The sequence below is a fragment of the Harpegnathos saltator genome, unplaced genomic scaffold (genome assembly GCF_003227715.2).
Source record: "Harpegnathos saltator strain DR-91 unplaced genomic scaffold, Hsal_v8.6 scaffold5, whole genome shotgun sequence".
NCBI lineage: Eukaryota > Metazoa > Arthropoda > Insecta > Hymenoptera > Formicidae > Harpegnathos > Harpegnathos saltator.
Window position 1 is genome coordinate 196,646 of NW_020230315.1, and position 23,159 is coordinate 219,804.

General features: G+C 50.2%; 1 protein-coding gene across 4 annotated transcripts in view; it reads right to left on the minus strand.

Annotated features, from left to right (window-relative positions):
- Positions 1–23,159, minus strand: part of LOC105182092 (melatonin receptor type 1A) — a 172,828-nt gene that overhangs the window by 10,987 nt on the left and 138,682 nt on the right. For all 4 annotated transcript variants that reach the window (XM_025302582.1, XM_025302580.1, XM_025302579.1 and 1 more), the window contains one exon: positions 5,331–5,599. In XM_025302582.1, the coding sequence (XP_025158367.1) occupies positions 5,331–5,592 (262 nt within the window). In that variant the 5' untranslated portion in view covers positions 5,593–5,599. The remainder of the gene's footprint in view (positions 1–5,330; positions 5,600–23,159) is intronic.

Here is a 23,159-nt window from a genome sequence, read left to right on the forward strand (position 1 = left end):
GAAAAGAGAGGGAGAGAGAAAGAAGCAAAAACGATTATTATAATTATGCATTTCCTCGCCGAGGCAACCGCGCTCTCCTCTGTCCCTTCCTCCCTCCCTCACCCCCCCCCCCCCCGCAGTTCGTTGCCCAACCTCGTCGCTCGCCCTTGCAAGACAAATTTTCACTCGCTCTATGGTTTTCTTATGTAAATACGTTACCGCGCACAATGGGAGTTAGCCCCGCGCCGGCGCGAAACGATGCGGTGGGTCATCAAGTATTCAAATCACCTTTAAACGCGTATATAGTTATGAGTAACGCGCGGCTTAATTGAGCGGCGAAAGCACTTTTAAGAAGTCATCAACACCTATAAATTACCGGCAAAGTAGCGCGTTAAATTGCAGCCCGTACGTGTGTAACTTGGCGTTTTCCTCGCCGTCTTATCGCCATCTCGCGCTACACACACCGAGTACTCGCCACTGCAGACACTTTCATTAACGCGCGTGATGTAATTGCGGCGCGCCGCAGACGGTTTTCGTTGCAACATCGAACACCTTGTGTTTGTCCCTCTTTCTCTTTTCGTTTTTTTTTTTTTTCTTTTTTTTTCGTAATGCGCGAGATCGCTAATTACACGCAGCGGGAGATGTCGCGATGGCGTCCGGCTTTGGAGACCTTGCGGCTAATATTCACGTAAGGGAACTACTACCTCCCCCCTCCCCCCCCCCGTGCGGAGAATTGTTCACTCGGAATTCTTCTCACGCGGAAATTCCTCCACCGTCAAATTGTCAATTGCTCTAGCCGCACGTGCGCGTAACTGAGAAATTGACAATTCGAAAGTCATAACACTGCGAATATGCTGCAAAGGCGCGCGCGCGCGCGCGCGTGTGTGTGTGTGTGTGTGTGTGTGTGTGTGTGTGTGTGTGTGCTCCTCCAGATAAAATAAATTACATCGTGGCCCCAACGGAGAGGAGATGCGCAACTCTCCGGTTGCGAAATCGAGGTGACATTTTTAGCGAGGGCGGCCTCGTCACTTTTTCGGAAACGCGCTCGCGCACCAACACGCCGGCAGGCCGCACGGCCGCAAACGTGTTCGCGCCTTCGGCGTGGATATTACACCGCGATAAAAATGATTACGCGACAAATTGCAACGTCCGCGCCGCGGCGGGTAGAAGGCGCCGCCTTTTTAGCCGCCGCCTCTTCGTCCCGGTTAATAGGATGAAATATCGCGGTCTCTCGGTAGGCAAAAACCTAGGAGAGAGAAAGAGAAAGAGAGAAGAGGGGAGGGGGGGGATTCGCGAGAGGGCAGGATCGAAGTGCTTTCTCTCTCTCTCTCTCTCTCTCCCTCTCCCTCTCCCTCTCCTCTTTCTTTCTTTCTCTCTTTCTCTTCAAGTATCGACGAATTAAGCCCCTGCAGTCGTCGCATTCGCGCCGCCCGCATTCGCCGATCGCATTTTCCGGAGGTACGTTTCGGCGTGACGAGATCCGATCGATTCAGCGGTTGATGCGTGGAATAAATTATCCCGCATCAGCGCTCGTGGCGTCACTTCGAAATTGATTCTCTCTATCTCCCTCCTCCATATCTCTATCTCTCGCCCGGGTCCGCTCGCTCGCTGTCTAGCCGCAGTGCCGCGGCATCGTCATGGGAACGTGCTCCCTTCCCCTTCCGCGGGTATTCTTCTACGTACCGAATGAATCCGCGCTGATCAGAATTTGTTTTAATCGATTTACCGAGTCAGCTCGCTCGCTCGCGTGCTCTCTCTCTCTCTCTCTCTCTCCCCCCCTCTCTCCCCTCCCCCCTCCTTCCCTCTGCCCCTCTCTCACTCTATCTTTTCCTCTCTTTCGTTCTCTTTCTTCCTCTTTCTCTCGCGAGTCTCGTTTCACGAGCGCCGAACCGAACTATTCGCAACCGCACCGCGGAGTACCCGAAGTATTCGCATTACCGGCGGGGATTCACCGCGTTCGGCCGCCGCCTCCGTGATCGGGGTTTCCAAGGGAGCATCCAGACGAGACGAGATGAGACAAGAGCGAGGGAGAAAGATATAGAACGGCGCTCTCTCGTTGCGGCATTAGATACGACGGCGGGCAGAGTTATACGGCAGCGGGCCTGCTCGTGCGGCTACGCGCCGCGAAATTGACTCGCTCATCCGTGTACACCCTTATAGCGGCCCCACGACTGCGCAATCCATTACGGCGCCATCGGGTTACCGGGCATCGCGGACCCGCTGCGGTGGGCTTTTTGTTTCTCGAGTTCTCTCTCTCTCTCTCTCTCTCTCTCCCTCTCCCTCTCTCTTCCTCTCTCTCTCTCTCTTTCCCTCGTTCTCTCCGAGCCGGCAGAGTTCACGCAAACGAAGCCGAAGTCCGTCCGACACTTCACGTCCGCAGTAGAAATGGGGTTTACGTCAGGCACGAACAGACATCCACGAGCTTCCCGATCCTCATCCTCGTCCTCGTCCTCGTCCTCGTCCTCGCGCATGCCGCGCGCACGCCGGAGACGTTTCTACCTACCTACCTACCTACCTACCTACCTACCTACCTACCTACCTACCTACCTACCTACCCACCTACCTACCTACCTACCTACCTACCTACCTACCTACCTACCTACCTATCTATCTATCTACCTATCTACCTATCTACCGCCCGGCGCGGGGAAAAAGGAGGAATCGCGTCCGAGGGCCGGATTTCCGGCTACAGACAGGCCAGTTGCCGTCGCGTCACGTTCGGACGTATTTATTGGAAAGGACGATCGTGAAGTTCGAAATTGCGCGCGCGATCGGCACATTAAAACTTCAATCTCGTTGCGAGCTTTATTCGATGTCCTACGATGTTTTATCCATATCAGGCTTTTGTATTAGATATTATTGGCCATTCGCGTAAATTGCTAGTGGCTGAAGGAAAATTCCTCATGACGGCTGTCCCACCCGCGGTGGAGAATTGCATCGCACCGCTCCAAGTTGCTCCAAGTTCTTTCTCACCCCAAGGAACGCTCCACATTATACCCCGAGACTACTTTGTCAGAAGAATATATAGAATTACTAATCCAAGTTATTAAGTTAGCGCAGTGTAGAATCTCTCGGGTATTTCTGAGGTCAAACGGAGAAGCGAAAATTGCCGCGAAGATGAATGAAAAATAACGGCTCGCGAACAACTCGAACTCGTATCACCGAGGCCCGTGCTTCGAAAAGTTGAAGCGAGCGGATTGTCGGAATGTTATTACGATGATCAGCACTGTGATAAATATGTGATCGAGACCGTAGAAGAAAGAACAGAGGATAGTTGGTTCGGAGATATCTCATTTCATTCTTGTCCAACCGCTCGTTCACGCGATTTCTTCAAGATAGAGTTCACAATCGCTCGTGCGTGCGCGCCATCACATTATCGTTATTTTATACTACACTTTAGACGTCGAACACACGCGAGACGATCGTGAAACTATCGAAGATCATTCCCCCGGGAACGTTTCCGTTCGTCATATTGAACTTCTATATGTATACGGTCGTTGTAAAATCGCAAAAAATAGTCGGGAGGTTAATTCTCGTTATCGCGACAATAATGACTCAAGTTTCTCGCCGTCATCGCAGCTAGAGGGACGACGCATCGCGGCGGGCTGCGCGTTAAGGGAACTTTATTGCTGGAAAAACGAGAAAAATGGAACGAGATTTTCTCGGTGAATGGCTCCAGGCGAACGAAAGCTGGTATTATTTGCACCACTATCGAGATTCATGCGGAATAAAATAGCGGTAAAAATGTTTCGGACCGTTTCAATAAGAATTACGAGGATGGCCAGTGACGGTACACAGTTATAAAACCGAGAAACTCGGCAAATTGAAGTGTCGACAAAAAGAAGAAGAAGAAGAAGCGAAAATAGAAGGAGCGGAGAAAGTGGAAGAAGAAGCGGGAGAAAAAAATTTATTTTGAAAGAGAGAGGTAAAGGGAAAAAAACACAGCAAAGTAAAATTGATTTGCTGCTCTGAGGAAGATTAGATGCCTTTTTAAAAAAAGACATATTTACAGTACTTGAATATATATATATATATATATATATATATAATAAATAACTATTGCGCGAAACGAAAGAAAATACGACACGACAAATTCAAACGAGAAAATAACATAGAGAAGAAGAGTATTTTAAGCGACGCATAAATATCATGAGAAATAAATTGTGCAAAACTTGACAATTTACGAGGAATCTTCCATCGTTTCCCTTAGAAAAAAAAGTTGACTCCAAGTCCATCAATAATTTTATCACTAAACTTTACTTTATGTCAGGAGTTCTAAGACAATCTGTTCACATCTCTTTTCTACAACACGTACAGAGAGAGAGAGAGAGAGAGAGAGAGAGAGAGAGAGAGAGAAAGGCAAAAGAAGAGGGAGAAAAAAACGAGAAATGTAGAAAGAAAGAGAGAGATTAAATTTTTCAATTTATATTAAATATACAGATAAGAAGAGAGAGAGAGAGAGAGAGAGAGAGACGCGCGCACGCAGAGAGACGAGAGAAAGAGCGATACCTAGGCGATGTAATTACGTTCTCACCCACGTTGCTTTGTATTCCATTCCATCCACAGCGTCATTGTTATTACGCTCTATGCCGAGTGCTCGCGTGCAAATAATAATTATCTCGGGTCGGTCTCGGCGCGCGCGAGCCAGCGCGAGACAACGACACGCGATAGCGCTCAGGGATTATTTATTATCGCGTCGGGGTGCGTATCTGCGAGAATGAGGAGTTCGGTTTGCAAATAGTACGAGAAATCGATCTCGTTATATTGCCGCAGGTATAATGGCACGATGAAGATCCCATCTTCCTCGCAGATTGTGCCGACACGACGACAACGACGACGACGACAACGTTCGTTCGTTCGTTCGTTCGTTCGTTCGTTCGTTCGTTCTTCGCTGGTTATATCCCTCCTCGGCCGGATACTGACGGAGGACGCTTTTGTCCGTGGAGAAGCAAAAAAAGATAAGAGATCTTACCGCGATGGTATATACGAAAGAACGTTGTCGCGAGGCACATCGGAAATGTACGACCCCCTGGATGGCTTTTAGTCGGATATACCTCTATGCAGTAAAAACTTTTGTCGTTGCATTTGTCGATGAGAACGTTCCCTTTCAGCCGCAACTCCCCGTCCGACCCGTCACCCTCTCTCTCTCTCTCTCTCTCTCTCTCTCTCTCTCTCTCTCTCTGTCTCTCTCTCCGAATCCTTTCTATAACGTCGTCTTTACTATATTAATTTTCCGTCGCAAATTTATAGCGACTCCCGCGCGCGAGAACGATTCTCCGCCTCTGTGCGCCAACTCTTCGCGTCGCTCGCCGTTTTTATTCGCAGTCGTAAAGATAAAACTGCAGACTTACCCCGTTTGTTGAGCTGATCCTCCACCACCACGGCAGATATCATGAAGACATTACCCACGCTCCCGCAAACGGCGAGGGAGACCAGCAGCAGAAGCCGGGCCACTCTGGACCAGGCCGACGACAAGGTCACCGGCGAGACATCAAGGTCGCCGTCGATGACGCCGCCCGTTGCTTTGCTCAGCGTCAGACTGAGATTCGTGGACTCGAGACTGATGAAGCTAGCGACGGTGCTCGCACCGTTATATATCGTCGTTCCGTCCATCCTGAAACTAAGAGAAACGGATCTTTGCTTGCGGAACAATCGCAGGCTCAAGAGCGCGTTAGTGAATACAACGCTGTGTTTTGCAGCGTCGAGTAAACACCACGAGCCAACGCCCGACATTCATTCGTAACAGTCGACATTGACCTTACATCTTTGCGTCACGATATTTTCTTCGCGAGTATCGGACGATTAGCAACGAGAGAGTAACAAAGTTTAACTCGCGAACGGATAACATACACATACGGACACACTCTCTCTCTCTCTCTCTCTCTCTCTCTCCTGTCTCTCATCTCAATTTAAGGGACGGTTCACGGTAGTCTTCGAGGCTGGAACACGGAGGAAACGAGGCTGAAGCTATTCGATATCACGCTATTACACGGAGAGGGGCCCTTTGAAGATTAGGGCCGACAAGACCATACCGACCACCCTAATTGTGAATTATCGATCGCACTACGCGGTGCAGTGCAGAGGTGAGGAGGGGGAGGATAGTCACCTGTTCTAACCGTGGTCCATGTTAGGTTTCCACAATGTCCTCGTTGTCGCTAACAACATCTGCGCAATATCATGGTAATTAGCAAATATAAGTGTCGCACACGCAGTCAGATAACAGCTGACGCTGCGCGTATACACACGGACATTGAAGAGAGAGAGAGAGAGAGAGAGAGAGAGAGGTGGGGGGGTGGGGAGCGAGGAGAGAAGGAAAAGAGCAGGAATTTAAAGATGCGTAACAAACACTTGTCTAAGCTGCACCATAAAATGCCCTTTTGTTGCCTTGAGGAGAAATTTCGCGGGCATAATAGGTTGTATGAGTAAAGTGGAGCAACTGTTTTTTGCGTGTTTCCTCGCGGAAGAAAATACCCCGAGAAGTATGAAAGAGAATATCAGAGCGTTTACGTATACGCTTTCGAGATTGGAAAATATTTTCATAAATATTGCAAAGCCGCGTAAATAAGAAGCCGAGGGCTTCTGATCCGGGAAAATAATGGCCGGAAGCTTCTTAGCGATCCCAGAGGCTCGGTTGTTGATCTTTCTCTCTCCTTCTCTCTCTCTCTCTCTATCTCTCTCTCGATATGAGCATATCGGCTTCTGATCTCGCGACACTTATTTCCATTAATCCGCTGTATCCGCCATATCACTCGGACTCGGACTATCGGTCGTCCTTTGCTTGGCAAACGCAAAAGCTCTTGCCTGAACGATCTTGCCTTGCAATGTCTCGTATTGCTTCAGCCAGTGCTACGAGGCATATCCACTTTCTCATTCAGCGGATAAATATACCTCATTGTCGGGAATGTCTCGATCGTATCCGTGGGGTTTCCAACGTACATCTGAAATTTTCATCGGCAAATGAAGCCTCGGGCAGAGACGTTGAAATGTTTAACGCACGCCGTGCTTCCTGCGACTACCGGCGAACGCAGCGAAATTGATCGCGAGAATTGCGTTTAATAATAAAGCTGCATCATCGCTCCTTCTTTCCTTGTCGGTGAGCCATCGATCCTCACTTCTACCAGAAATATTTTCACTTGTTGCATTAGAGCTTGAAATGGCGAGCCCTTCGAGCCAATAATCTCATCAATCCCGTTACGTGACCTTTCACGCACATCGACGTCGAATCAATTTCCCCGCGGACGCGGCGGCGGTATCTTTTCTTAAATGAAAAACAACTTCTCTCTGCGAGCGAGCGAGCGAGCGAACGAACGGACGGACGAAGCGCCGTTCACGCGCCATAGAAAAAGCAGTAACTGCAAGTTCTCGCTTCCGTCTTCGAAAGCGGATCAACCGGAATGATCGATGCTCCTCTTGTATACAAGATGTCCCGAGAAACCACCTCGTTCTTTCCTCCCCCGAAATCTTTCTTTACTCTGAGAACTCTCCAACGGATACTCGATCGCAAGCACTATCGATTTCTTTGGCAAGTTGTTAATTTTCAGCATTGAATTCAGCATTTTCTCGATGTACTGGACAGTCTTTAAGAAGAAAAAGGAAAGAAACGAGAGAGAGAGAGAGAGGGAGGGAGAGAGAGAGAGAGAGAGAGAGAGAGAGAGAGAGAGAGAGAGAGAGAGAGAGAAAAGTCTCCTGAAAATGGAGCACGATCGCTTTTATGTTACACGTCGAGATTACGTGTTATCCGCCGTTGGACTCGCTTCGCTTTTGATCGCTTCAATCAAGCCGAAAGCCATAAAAAAGTCGGGAAACACACAGTCGACTGAACACGACGACATCTCCGGGACACTCGGTATGCAGGACCTATGTGTCTTACGGAACCGGGAATACGACTCTTACGTCCGCTTTAAGCGGCTTTTAAATTGTAGATCTATTTCGAGAGGTGTCGCCGACCGTCCGACTACTCGACGAGACGTATAGATTACAATCTCATTGCGACGCCTCGCGGAAGTGGATCTCATTCGCGATGCAAAAAGATGCAAACGGTCCCATCGGCGGAAGAGAGCATCTCACGTTTCGCGAAAGAGTCTCCTCCAATCCCGCGCGGATGTGTGCGTAAAAAGCGAGCTATACGTTCGCCCTCGAAATCTAGAGCGCATCTCGATAAAGGCGCGCGTCGACGATGTATGCGCTCGCGTAGCGGAGCGCTGACGGACAGCCTCCATCGCCGGCGTCGTCGACGTCCTGAATGAGCTAGACTACAAGAAGATGTGATTGCGTCCGCGATCCGCGACTGGGAAAAAAAAAGCCGGGCTCGCTGAGAAATCTCGGCTTTAAAGAACATTCGAATGCGATCCCCTGAATTATTCCGATTGTACGGCGAACTATTGCTCTCTCTCTCTCTCTCTCTCCCTCTCTCTCTCTCTCTCTCTCTCTCTCCCTCTCTCTCTCTCTCCTTCTCGCTCAAGGTTTACAATTGAAACGTCCCCGCAATCTCCCCGCGCACAGGGGAGCAACGAAATTTAGCCGGCGGCGCATCGCGTCGGGCGAATCGTCGCTTCACCTATTTGATAGCGCACGGTGAGCCGCCTAGTCCGAAAGTCTCGAGGTAGTCCAGCCGCGACATTGTACTCTCGTCATGTCTCGCGGTCAGAAATTTATTATTTCCATTCATGCTCCAGGAGCGAGACGAGCGCGCGCGTGCGAGAGAGTGAGAGAGAGAGAGAGAGGGGGGGGAGGGAGGGAGGGAGGGGGAGAGAGAGAGAGTCACCTTACATGACTCACAAGCCGCAAAGGCACAGAAGGCAGGAAACTCAGGGTATACTGTAACGCCAGGTCGTTTCACTCCGTGGCGATATCGGATTTCGTGGGATCGATGATGGCCGGGGATGCAGTTAACCCCGCGGCAAGTCCTACGTTCGTTTTTCGTGCGCGTGACCGACGGACGGGGATAAAGCGCGGTGCTAAACGATAGCGCCCGCGCGCTTAATTGCCACCTCGCTGGCCCGTGCGTGTTACGGCAGTCGCTAAAATTTTTTACGGCGACGACATACGGCCGGCTTGACTCTCAGCCGCGAAAATGCATGACAGTCTTTCTGTCGCACCCGTTTCCCACCGCACCGGCCCCGCCAAGCGCGAACGCGTGGCTCAACGATCCTTTTTACGACTCATTAAAAGGACCGAAATCGAAATTACGAGGCCACGGTGTACACGGTGTTTTATTGACGATGAAGCCGGTGAGGAGTAATTAGGTTCGTATCAAGTTTGCAAACTGCTTCATTTTAAGACTTTCGGAACTCCGAGTACGCGCGCAGCCAACCGCCCGCGCAACGCCATCGATGCTCGAGGAGTGGCGCCGTTAATTTGCATGAAAGTAATCCGCAAATGAATATTCACCCGGCATATCATTAATGCCGTGAAAGGGGACGCGGGCCAGACGCGAGTTAAGAGTTAATGTTCACGCGTCCGTAACGATCAAAACACGTTCATTCCGCATTTATTTATGTAAACCTCCGAAAGCCGCGGAACGAAACAAACATGAGCCTTCCTGCCGATTTCCAGAGGGCCGCACGCCCAACTTATCCGGCCGAGAGAGGCAGCCACTCAGCAGCGCTAATCCGAACCAATACAGTCCTCCACTGAGAGGAGAGGAGACGGCTCTCCACGGCGAAACCGCGAGCGAGAATTTTTAACGTTAAACGACCCATGTAATTACGCGCCATTACCCACATACACGTTATCGCGAGACACGCGCGCGCGCGCGCGGTTATGGGTTGGATATATAACGCTATAAACTCCCTTAATCCGTCGAGAGACGTTGTAGAGTAGATCCTTGAGCCATCGCGCTCCGATCGGCCGCGTCTAAAGCGCCGATGGACGATTACAGGGCGGAAAATAAAATTTCACCGGGAAACGTACGTGCCGGCGTGATAAAGGCGGCAACAAATTTCGCGGATGGCGGAGTTACGCGATTACGTGACGCGTCGGCCGGAGAAGGTTACGAGAAAGTTTCTGGAGTGTAAAGTGGGCTTAAAGCGGAGGCAGGATAAGAAGCCACCGAGGCGAGGCTTTGTAAGGAGCAGAGAACGAGAGAGAGAGAGAGAGAGAGAGAGAGAGAGAGAGAGAGAAGAGAGGAAGAAATGACGACGCGCGGTCGTGAGAATGTACACCAAGCAAAAAATTCCTCTCTCGGAAGGTGCTCGGGCGTATTCGAAACGGCCCGGGAGTTTCGCGGATGCTGCTGACCTTTAATATCCGGAGCACGTGCGGCGATATCTTTTAATAAATAATGGATCGTCGACATTTCCGCGCGCGCGCGCGGGATGCAGTAATTTCCCTCGACTACATTTTTGGCATACTTCCACGACGGACAGGACGAGCGAAATTGATAGGAGCGCTCTGGCGCTACCGTTTCATCGGTAACGATCTCGAGCGTGCTCGCTTGTAACAGTGACGCGAGATAAACATCATTCAACGAGATACAGACGATTTCGGGCGGAAACGACGTAAACCGTTGACCGCGGAATTACGTGATCTCTGCGATAAGTTAATATGTCTCCTTCAAATTCGGACGTCTTCACCGCTGATGCAGCGGTGAATACGTCCTGGCGATAAATCACGACTTATGAATAACTTTATGTTCGTGTGCCAAAGTAGACGGACGAAAGGGGGGGCAATGCGCCGTAATCGCCACGTGCACGTCATCCGCGAGTTATAGCCGGGTTTAATTATCGATTACGAAATTGCGCTATTGCCTTACTCGCTGATGCGCTGATTTCTTTCGACACACAAAATTCCGTCCCGAACCCTGCACAATCAGACGCAATCGATATGTGCATCTGGTGATAACGATTGTTACGCTGCGTTTCCTTGCGGCTTTCTTATTGCAGTCGTCAAATTAGCCGTCCGTCAAACGCGCATCGACATCTTTTCGGATAAGTAATTTATCGCGCGAGTAATTTATTGTGCCAGAATTATCTTTCGATATTATCGATCGTTTGACGTTGACAGTCAACGTTGATATCGGTAAATTTCACCACGACACGCGGGAATACGGGCAAGATGCGCTTCCGAGAAGCGCGTGCCGAAGGACGAAATAGCGCAAAAAGCTCCATAATATTGACATCGTCGTGTAAGAAACGTTAAATGATCGGCAACATCGTGTATCGGCTCGCTCAATTGTGACACGACGCGTCGCACTTCGTTTAACCTTGCCGCGCGCGCGGTCAATAACAAATATAAGCCCGCGCCTCGATCATTGATCAAAACAGGCTTAGACACGGAGATGTGTACGTCGTGGCACGTCGCGCGGCCCTTTCCTCTTCGATCGCGGATTTTTCCTCTCCGATCGGCGTGCGTCCGCGAAGTGAAGTGCTTTATTTCGCGCGCGCGCGTGTGTGTGTGTGCGGCGAGAAGTGTACCGTGATAAAATAACATCGAGTCGCTTTCCACAGTGAAAGGTAACCACCGCATATATAACTTTTTTCGAATTTAAAGGAGCAACCAATTATAGCCGCAAGCTGTCCATGAACATAACTAATTGGGACGTCTGCTTTCAGTTTCAGGTCTGGCGAATCCTGCGACCACATGGCGGATGCGTATTCAGAGGATGCTGTACCGGAGGATCCGGTTCGGGCCGAGCAGGGTCGGCTCGAAGGTGAGTTTGTACTCTTTTTGTACTTTTTCCATTTGACTCTCTTTGCGGTCGATGATATTTGAGTCCAAGTAAAAATCAAATGGCTATTTAAGCCTCTTATACCGTTTTTAATCGAGCAGAGAGCAACGGGCCAATGAGAGCCGGCGCAGGCTGAGTGCGTGGTAAATAGAGTTTGATTTTTTCGTCATTATTATTTCCAAGAATCGGGAACCTTGCTTTATTATAATGATCAAGCGCTATAAAAATCATTGAATTATACGGTTACAAAGAGCCAACTCACTCGTATTAAAGCATACTCTTCTGTCAGACCGGGACTTAAATCTAATGGGCAAAACAATTCTTTTTTTTGTTTTAGATCGAGGCAGCGGAACGTGGCCGGCTCTGAGTTGACGCTGTGTCGGTGAGTCACAAAAAACATAAATAAACATTGAGAGATTCAAGGTGATGGATGTTTCGAAATTTTCGACAAAATTAACGCGATTTATATGAATATTTTTGCACTGTCAGACAATACGATGCTGCGAATAATTACGGGATTGCCTTTTTAAATATGTTTATCTCGTAGTTTCAAGCATTGTGAATACATTGAACCGTTGAATATTTCTAATGTTAATTTTTTTGGCAAACTTATTTATATCAATGTTTCGCTTTATTATTTTTATCTCAAACTTTGCCAAATTACTTGATGGAATTATTCATTCTGTGCGATCCCGTAATTATACAGAGCAGTGCGTAATGTGCAAATCAGAATTGCGCCACTGCACACTGAATTCGTGTGCACATGGAATGAACGAGAGAGAGAGAGAGAGAGAGAGAGAGAGAGAGAGAGAGAGAGAGAGAGAGAGAGATTATTTCGCTCATGTTGATAGATTCCGCGATCAACGGCACTGGCCGGTCTTTAATTCGCGCCGCGCTTACTCTCCTCGCGGATTTAAATTTCACGATTTTCATAATTAGCAGTGCAGAATGCTCGAACAGGTTTCGAGCGGTCAAGATCGTAATTTTACTTATTATGATCATTATCACCGCTTACAACTCGTAAACTGCAGTGTATAATATATTTCACTGTAATGTAAAGTTCTAAAGTGCGCTATTAAGTTATAGCACAGTAGTTTTAAGACATCATGTATAGGCCAAGACTACTTAGCGCAAAGTATGTGACAATCTCGCAAATTTCGCCCAAGTATTTGAAAACTCGTTAAGTATTTCTCGACCTGTTTCTCACGTTGAGGCAGCTGAAAGATATAATTACCATCAGCCTCTCTCGATGCATACTTGTTACCCCGATAATTGCGTGACGTTGCGAAATTACAAAGGAATAGAAGTTACTTTTAACAAACGGAATAAACTCTGATCGTTCGTAATCCGGAAATCATCGTGACGTTTCCCCGCTACGAATTTCCCGCCCCGATTAAACTGCGAAATAAGAAGACGAAGAGTCGCGCGGCAATTTCGGAATGCCCTGTATATAATACGTGGAAAAAAGAAAAGATTATCCAAAGACCCGCCCGATAAGGAAAAAAAACTTCGTAACGCGATCTTGAGCCGCAAATTTTATTAGCTCCTTCTCACGGAAAGAACCTCGTTCCCAAAGGCACGCACTCGCCGTGCAGGTAGACATAATACCTCCCTCTATCAGCCGCTCTCTCTGGTATCATCTTACCTAATGGATTTCCAGTCGTGCGAAACACAACACCGCGCCGATTACAATTTTTACGGGACGCCGCGAATACATTTTTAGCCGGCCGGTGCATCGCCGCGCATCGACTCGGTAGCCGTATTTGAATAATTTACGCGAACCGGTATTCCGTGTCCTTTTAATGCCTTATTTATCGCGCAACTTTCTCACGACGACGACGGTGCGTCGTCGCTCGTAAATCCGGCGACTTCGCCGTCGCGCTTAAAATCCTTGTTTTTCGCTCGCGAGAGCCTCGTGACGATACGTCACGCGTCGGCGAAAGGACAATTACCAATTATAGATGGGGAAACGAAGGACGACGCGTGAGCATCGACTCGAGATAGATATTGCGAACTCGTTGCAAGTTTCGGACCGCGTAGGGATCGACTCGGAATCGGCGCGATCCGCCTTCTTCAATTTGTTGACGCAGATCGAGTGCAACTCGATCGTTCGCAGTTATGCATCTAAACTAAGATCTAAAGCGGGATCTCTCTCTCTCTCTCTCTCTCTCTCTCTCTCTCTCTCTCTCTCTCGAGTCGGTCGAAGGAGGATTCGAGTTTTGCGCGGATCCGTCCCAGCGAAGCTTACTCGCGGAACGGCTGCAGGAATCGCTCGGGAGATTCGCGTGGATTGGATAAAGGCTAGCGCGAGAAACACGCGCATGGAATACACGTATTATACTCGCGCGTCTCGCGTCGCGTATAGCCATTACGGCGGAACGATTTAAAGCCTTTTGTAGTGAGAAAAATCGTCTTCCATCCGCTGGGACAGGGACTACGTATTGGATCTTGCACGTTCGTCGCAGCGGCAGACACAATAACGCGTGTGTCCTTTCCGTCCGCTTTCCCGCACAATACCCGTGCGCTTAATGCACCTGGACATTACGTGTCCCCGGTCTAATAATAAAATCGATCAAACTGTCATTGGCGCGATCTAAGACGCGTTTATAATACACTCCGCTCTCTCCGCGGCAAGTATCCACGCGCGCTTCCTACCCGTTTGCTCGATTTGTTTCCTCGCATACCGCACCGCGTATGCTCGGCTCGACGAAGCAGTCGCTTGAATTCCGCCGAAACGCGATCCACCTGACGATGTCCTTTGCGAACCGGCGGCGGCACAATCGCGACCGGCGGAGAGATCTCTCGAAGTATTAATAGAGAGACACTAACACTCAAGAGAGCACGCGAGCCCTTTATTGCCGCGTGTTCCGAGGAGAGACGCCCACGCTGCAGAAAAGAAGAGGAAAGGGAAAAAAACGGAAAAAGACAATGCTGTAGTCTGTTGAGCGTAATATCGGTAGAAAAAGAATTAGTGGGGAAGATACGAGTCTCTTTATTACGCGTTCCAAAGCGAACGCGTTCATAATATCTCGCAGACGCGCATACGCGAGCGGCCTGTGTCACAATCGAACAATACCCAATCGCGATATGCGATCCCCCTGTGCGATCCGCCAGCGACGGATTTTTCATTACGCGTGTCCCCCGTTTTTTTAATTAATACGATTCGAGGCAGGAATGCGACGAACACGCGAGAGCGCGAGCCCGCGCGCGCGGCTCGCGAGGACGCGATCTGCATAGAATTTCGCCCTTTAAAATCTGCATCGTTAATTTCCGTCGGAACATCTGACGCGTACAAAAATGTGCCACGTGCATATGACAAGCGTCTAACTCGATCCTTTATCCGCGGGCCCGGGATATAACGGACCGGCGCGCTCGGGATTTAACTCATCGGGTTATGCCAACGCGAAGCGAGAAAGGCAGGGGGACAGGGGGAGAGAGAGAGGGAGGGAGGGAGGGGGAGAGGGAGAGAGAGAAGCGTACGATCGGAGAAACGACGGCGGAAATTCCGTCTGCTATTTGTTAACATCTTTTCGAGATTAAATTTTAATCCCACACGGCGGATTGGCTTAAGTGAAATCTCCTTAGTGTGTAGCGCGCTACAGAACTGGATTTAAATCGTTTCACGCTACGCTGCCAGATTAGGTTGCTCCCAGGGAGCGCAGCTGGAATTGATATTTTCAGTGCCATGACTGTCGCCCGAGGGAAACCATTAAGTGCACGCTCGTTTCCTTCGAGTGCGCATGCATTCGCGAGCAAGCTCGTCTTCCTGTTCATTAGAGCCGTTGTTTCGATTGTTTGTAACGTACCACCCGGAAGAAAGTCGTTAAAAAATTAAGCCGGAGATGGGAGATTTCTTCGGGCCGTTTCTCTGTCTCGTTAAGCGCAGCACGCTCGATTTTCGCTGTCGAGTCGATCGTTAATGACGGCTACGTCGGGAGGATGTAACGATTACGTTTCTCCGGGTTCGCAATTAAGCCTTCTTGCGTCGGACGTTTGTCGCTGATGCAACAGTGAATCCAAATTGTCGAGCAACTTTTTAACATCGTATCATAAGCTCATTCACGATTATTTCACGCGAAACGAAGATGAAAGGGGAGATGTGTTTTTTCGCGGAAAATTCAGTCGAAACTTGGCGATAATTGAGAGAGATAAGTGTTTCTGCACGGTTTCGGAATAAATATCGATTCCCGAAAGCCGTGCGATGTCATAAGATCGGACACTAAAAAACAGAGATGCAGTCGCAAGATAAGAGTCGGGCGAACTTTGGGCGGAAACAAGCAGCGCGCTGCAAAGTAGGCGTTGTTATAAATGATTAAAAAGCAATTCCTTTCGCGAAATCGTGGAGAACGCTCCTCAATCGAATGACAACCGACGCCCGGATTGTTCGCTACAATATTCACGAGCACAAAGTGCACTTAGCAGAACTAACGTAACTCGTGAAACATTTACGGGCGATGCGTGATCTTTGGGGGTGGAGAGTCGAGTTATACGGAAATGCATTTAACCCGAAACATAACGAGGCTCTCTCTCTGTCTCCCCCCCCTCTCGCTCTCGCTCTCTCAAATCGTAACGTTTTACACGACAATTTCGAGATTAGGTGGCACCTTGGGGTTTTAGAGTTGGTCCGAATAGCGGGCGGCCTCGCCACGCCGGCGATAAAAGAGGAGAGACCGTCGTTTATTACGTCTCCCTCGTCAGTCATTATCCTCGCAACTTCTCCACGATACTGCGCGCCGGAACGGGTTCCCGGGCCGGCGTAATCCGTGAATGCGGAGTAATCAGCGGCCGTTTGCGCGGGCGCGACATAATTGCCGGCCGTGTCTATTATGCCGCCTCCGCGCAGGCGGCTCCGACTAAAAACTCGCGCGGAATATATTTCCGAATGAGTGCGAAATTGTTCGGGTCCGCGTCGACAGCCCGCTACATGTACCACATCTCTCACGGTTACACCGGTCTCATTCCGATCTCTTCCCCCTCCCCCCCCTTGTCTCCTGACTCTCGATATCCGCCCGTCGCGTACAATTTCGCGAGCGAACGCAAGGAACACACGCGAGAGCGTCTTCCTCTTACTTTTATCCGTCGGGAGAAGATCATTTGCCGGACCTCTCGAAGAATTCCTCTCCCTCGCTGCCGGAAATATTGTCTGACGGGTCACTCTGTGATCTAAAGCGGTCCATCGTCCGGTCTTTGTGTCCGTGGGCGCTTCAGAGTGTAAAATTAAAGTGAATTCTTTGCTGTCTTCTCTTGCCTTGGAACAAAGAAACAATTTTCGCACCCTGCCTCCGGCCTTCTTTTACGACGTTCAAGCGCCTCTCCCTCTCCCTCTCTCTCTTTCTCTCTCTCTCTCTCTCTCTCTCTCTCTCTCTCTCTCTCTCTCTCTCTCTCTCTCTCTCACGAGAGTCCTATGTGTCGTCAGACGAGCCACTGAAATATTACGACACAATATCGATCATGTGCGCGCCCTGCGCCACGATAAAGGTAAAATATTTTTCGCGAATTTCGCGCACACGGACCACGGCGCGGCGTATTTTTAATAATTGCGCCCGGTTCGACTTCGGTATTTTATCGTTGAAAAACGTTGGCCTCTCCAAAGCGGCTAAATGCTAACGAGACGCGACGAAATAATAAATGCGATTTAACGCGACAGACTTTAATTGCGCCCGATAATTTGTAAATCTCAGCTTACACGATGTGTTGTTCGCTTACGTGACCACGCTGCGAAACACAATTAGCCGTCGTGCTCTTTATTCGAGCATTAATGCGATCTACTTATTTAATTATCGGCGCGAATACTGCAACACGAGTGGAGAATTCATAAAGCTTTCGCCGATGCTGCGCGACGGCTATTACCTCCGCAAGCGATATTAAATCCTCTTATTTTTTTAAACTCTTTCTATCAAAGGCCGCGCGCGCGCGCAAGTTCTTCTCCGAACTTAACGTCAATTCTCCTCCTTCCGAAGGCCCGGAATGAGAAATCTACTTTTTTAATGAACCCGCTAGATATTACCGCTACGTTCTTGCGTTATTAATCTCGTTCGAGACAAGATGACGTGGTTCTCGTAAGGATCTTATTTTACATTTTATCGTCGTCCAAAGTTGAAAGCGATTTCCCCGACCTATCCGGAGAGAGCTGGTTAAGGATCAAAGCGCGTCCCCAATATTGAGTTCATTTTCCGAGACCATGAAGGCAAGCAACACATCGATCGAACTTCGTAGACTACCCGTGACACATAATATTTATCGGGTTTTTTCTTTCCTTTTCTTTTCATTTTTCATCCGCAGCTACGACATCGTTGTAACCAGCCCTCTCCGCTCTCCTTTTTCTCTCCTCCTCCTCCTCCTCCTCCTCCTCCGCCGTTCCTCCCGCCGAGGATGTAATTAAGTAACGTATACAGCGCGCGACGTGACTACAAACGTCCACGGTGGCATTCTCTCATCGAACGTCGTGATTGCATTTCGATCGTTAATTAAACCGGTTCCTCCGCTCGCCATTCGTCTACTCTCAAAATTAATTTCATCCACGCGTATCCACCGGCCGGCCGGCCGGCCGGCCGAGCGACCGGGCCGGCCTTTCGTGGTCCTATCCGGGGAAACTCGCTCTTGTTTGTACGCCACTTCTACTGCCGCGATCCCATTCGTCCGTTATAAAACGCTATGTACTTAGCGCTCGACTTCGGTACAGAGCAAGCAAAGAAGCAATTCGCAAAGTAAGTAACGTTTGAATTCGGAACACGGAGGATCCCCTCTTGACTCTCTGCGACGCGCCGCGCCGCGCCGCGAGGCGAGGCGAGGCGAGGCGAGGCGGTGCGGCCCGGCGCCGTCGCGCAACACGGCCAGCGTCGCGGAGGAATTGGCCGAACCGTCGCATTTGACGCGCATAATTATGAAATGCGGCAGCGCATTTACATAAGCCGCAAATTGGACATGGAAATTGCACGGTGTTTAGCCAACCGTGCATGTGTTCAATCGCGCGCCGACCGGCAACGCCCTCCGTTGCGCGTTTCGTTCGTAAGCCGACCGTCGGCCGACAATCACTCCCGAGAGTTCAAACACGTATGCAACGCTTCCGATGAGCGTTTGTGAAATTTATTTTGGCCCTCCTCCTCCTCTTCTTCCTCCTCCTCCTCCTCCTCCTCCTCCTCCTGCTCCACCACCACTACCACCGGTACTATACCTCTCACCCCGAGTCCGCACATGAACGCGCGCCGTCTCTACTTCTCATTAAACGCAAGCCACATGCGTCGAATATGCATATGCGCAGCATCCGGCACGCATCACTGCGTCGCGCGGCTCGTAATTAGAGAAAATTAAATCTACGTATTAAGCCCGAAACTCCCCGCCGTGTTGCATAAGCCGCGCCTTTTCTATCGGCTGGTAATTTTCGCACATATCGCGGATTGTGTACGTCGAGCTTTTGCGCTTCCTTCTCTTTTCTCTCTCTCTCTCTCTCTCTCTCTCTCTCTCTCTCTCGTGCCGCTCTTTCCCGCCCTCCCCCCTACTTCTTCGCTCAACAGGCTTCATGAAGCTTTAATATTTTTTACACCCTGCTCGCGCTCGCGCGCGAGCTCGCCTGTCAAAGGATATTTCACTGTAGTCGCCGGCAAATATTTATTGCGTATCCGCTTTGCGCGGGGATAATTTCATAATGCATTACTCGTCGGGGCTGCCGTGAAGCTCTTTGATGCGCGAGGCCGAAAGTAGGAGGAAATCCACTTGAAAAACTTTATACTTCGCTCCGCCGGCATCCGAAACTTGAGAAATCCTTCAGACAGCTCGCGGAAAACTCGAGAGGCGAGAGGACCGGCGTTGCATCGCGATCGATATCGCGATTCGGTGTGCCGCCGCGGAGAGAGGAAGTCCAGGTTGACGCCTAACTTCGTTTGCGCGGATGAAGACAGTCAAAGCATCCGTCTCGAGATAAGGCGGAAACGAAGTTTACTTCTTTCACGCCTCAAGCCCCTTTTAAATGTCCCGGCGTAATCGCGGAAAAACGATCTGTTTCGCCCATTCGCTCTGTCCTCCCCCCTCCCCTCCCTCCCTGCACCGTTCTACCGCGGGCGGCGAGGGCGAGGGAAGACGGCGATATTAAGAAGCGGCGGTATTCGGCGATTAATCGGACCGCTTTCGCGTAACTTCATTACGTCACGTTCCGACGCGCGCGCTGCAATTTCGCGATGAGAAACCGGTATAGAATGATTGTTCTCGCGCGTGAGGAAAGAGGAACGTAGTTTCGTGCGGGAGTAACCGGACGCTCGAGACGTCGCGGATATCGGCGCTGAGAGGATCGAACTTACATTCGCCGAGATAATCCCGTGGAAAGATACCGCCGCGTCTTTCGACTCTGTCACGGTATCGTAATGAATTTCGTTTCGCTTCGCTTCCTCCTTCCCGCCCCCTCTAATCCGCGTTACGGGGGACACCGTATCTGATTTTAATAGCGCGCTCGGCGCGATCGAATCGAAGCAGTTGCGCAAACGCGCGCCGTAATTTCTCTTTCCTTTCCTCTTACGTGGTCTTTCCGACGACCACGTAGAGCACACGGGAGGAATACACACACACACACACACACACACACAGACAGACAGACAGACTCCGTGAGAGACGCAGTATTTCGCGCAGCGGGCAGTCGCGCATCGGAGGACTTATTTACGCTATCACCGCTCCGACTTTTACCGTGAGCGCTAATCGATTAACGCGCCGCGCCACCGGCTAGAGCGCAATAACCTTCCCCGGATTTTTATCCCCGCGCATCGGCTGCGTCTCAGCTGCCTCGCGGTTGACGTCTTACCCGCATTGTTTATTGACGCGCCGGATAAGGAGGTACACGACCGAGATGAGAGCACATTTTCAGGAGAGCTGCGCCACCGCCATTCCTCCATTATTAATGCGACGTTTCGCGAGATATAAATCGAGCTGACGCGATCGCGCCTTTGACCGGAGATCAATTTCTATCTTCTCCGATGTGAGCTATAAGAGATTTCCGCCACGGCTTAGACCCGGAAATTCCGGATTTTAACTACTTATCTCCCCCGTCCGCGCGTCTTGATGTCTCGTCCATCTCCGGTTGGATCGCTCGGTGAAATGAAACTTTGACGAAAGAAATTAATTGCTCCATCTCTCGCGAAGATGATGTTCCCCCTCCTCCCCCCCCGTCCCCTTTCTTTCTTTCTATCTCTCTGTGTAAATCAGAGCCACACACGCGTGATCTTTATTTCTTCGTCTCGCTATTCCTGCAACGGGAGCCTGTGCGCGGTGAGACGTGAAGGGGGAGAATCCGCGGTAGACTCGAAAGAGATTAAAGAGATGTGCCGTTATTATTTGACACACATATTCGCCGCGCTTGAGACAGTAATTACAGCGACGTCGTAATTACAGTGCATCGCATCTCGAATGTGGTTACGGGCACGAGCTACCCGCAATCGCAATAACAGTCAATGCGCGGCGTATTTCATATTGCGTTCTCTCGCGACGTGCGGGCGCGCGCAACTACGGCCGCACCTTGTCTAAATGAATTTGCATAAACGGTTGAACACGCCGTGCCGAATTTGCAACTCGCTCCCTCTCGCTCTCGCGCTCCGCTCACGCTTTGATATAACATATTCGTCGGCCGCGTGCAGCTTTTACGTTCGCGGGACAGCCGAGCCGAGAATAATACGAGCGCGCAGAGAGATACGCCAAGAGCGAGGAGAAATCGCTATCAAACGCTCTCGAGTGAAACAATTCCGCGAGAGAACAGACCGCGTTTAGTCGCCTTCAGTCGCGCCAACGTCTCCGCTCGGAGAAGCGGCTCCGGAGAGCAATTACCTGGCTATGCGATCGCGACTCGGAGACAATATCGATCGGCGACGAGCGCGCGAAGCCGGATATACACGGTGTACACATTCGGCTTATGGATTAAATGTCCGCGCAGGAGCGCGCGCTCCCCGTAATTAGCCGTCGCGTTTATTAAGATGATTGTGCGAGATGAAGTTTCTAATTTCACTTTATCAGCCTTAAATTGTTATTGCGTAGTCGCGCGCTCGCGTCGACTGTCTTCGTAGTTTTACTAACGGGGGGCGGGATGGGAGGGGAGGGTAGGGGAGGGGAGGGGAGGCAGTAAAGTCCTGGCCGTGCTAACTCTCGCATCTAAACGCGAAACTCACGCCCGGGTATTAGAGCGTGTACGGGCAACACACCGGGATATCCGCGAACTTCGTCTAAATTAATTTTCATAGACGGCTGAACATCTCAATTTGTGCCGAATCTGCAAGTTGCCTCCCTTGATGTTGCTAGTTCGAATAGATCGCGCGGGTGCGCGGAAGCGGACGGGCCCCTCAAGTTCGGCCCTTTAATAACTCACCGGCAATATTACGGCTCGTCGAGCTTCGCGACACGTCGCAGATAAATTGCATCGTTTAGCGGACACGCACCCGCACATAAACCCTTTAATCCCCGGTAAGCAATCAGGTACGGTCGGTGCAGCGCGCGGCGCTCGACGATATTACAACGGTTGATCTTGCCGGCCATCGAAATTCCGCAGAGGCCAGCTAATCCGAGCTTCAAAGCGACGTTATGTTTGATAGCGGGCTTTAATAGCCGCGCGCGATAAGAGATATGCGTGGCCGAGCGTGTGTGTCGTCGCTAACGAATGAAGTCCGCCTCGATATCGTCCTCCCGTTTCATTTTTATCTTTTTTTTTTTTTTTTTCTCCACTGCCCCTCCGCTTCTTATTTCTTGCCGCACAGTGACAGACACACACACACACACACACACACACACGTGCGCGCGCGCCTCGCAATTCGCGGAGGGACATTTGAAGATTTTATTGGACTAGCCGCTTGAGAAGGTTGTGTGTGACTGATAAAAATAGCCGCTCGCTCGATGGGAATAACGCATGCGAGATTATGACCGCAATAAATTCGCGTTGAAAGCCTCGGAGGGGACGCTGTGCACTCGCCGAAGGGACCCGATATCATTGTTAAAAGTCGTCGTTTCAAAGACACGCACGTCCGACGTCTCGGAGGAATCAATTTCGGCACATCGTGCGCTGGCCGGTGATACACAACCGCGTTATCAAGGTAGCAATTAACTACAATGAATTGCAGCTGTAAAATTGACGAAACAGCCAATAAAGAGCCGACGAAAAGAGGAACACGAGAGAGAGAGAGAGAGAGAGAGAGAGAGAGAGAGAGAGAGAGAGAGGGGGGGGGGATACACGTGTTTCAAACTACATTTATGTCTGGGAACGCGTGTCTTTGGTAATTAAATTATCGACCCGGTTCTTGTACATTCAGTGGAAATCGGGGGGCGACAGTCGCAGAGGGTTGAAAGTTTGATCTCTGTTGAAAGCCTCGAAGATTCGGGACATTGTATTTTCGCCGAAGCGCCGGAATCCCATCACAAGCGACGTTAGTCATGCCGCGAACACGTACGTCGCGTTGCGATGATGGATCATAAAAATGTTATCGTCAACGCGAGACGGAGGGGTGGGAGGGTAAATTCGGGCCGACTCCTCTTTTCAAACAGCCCCCTC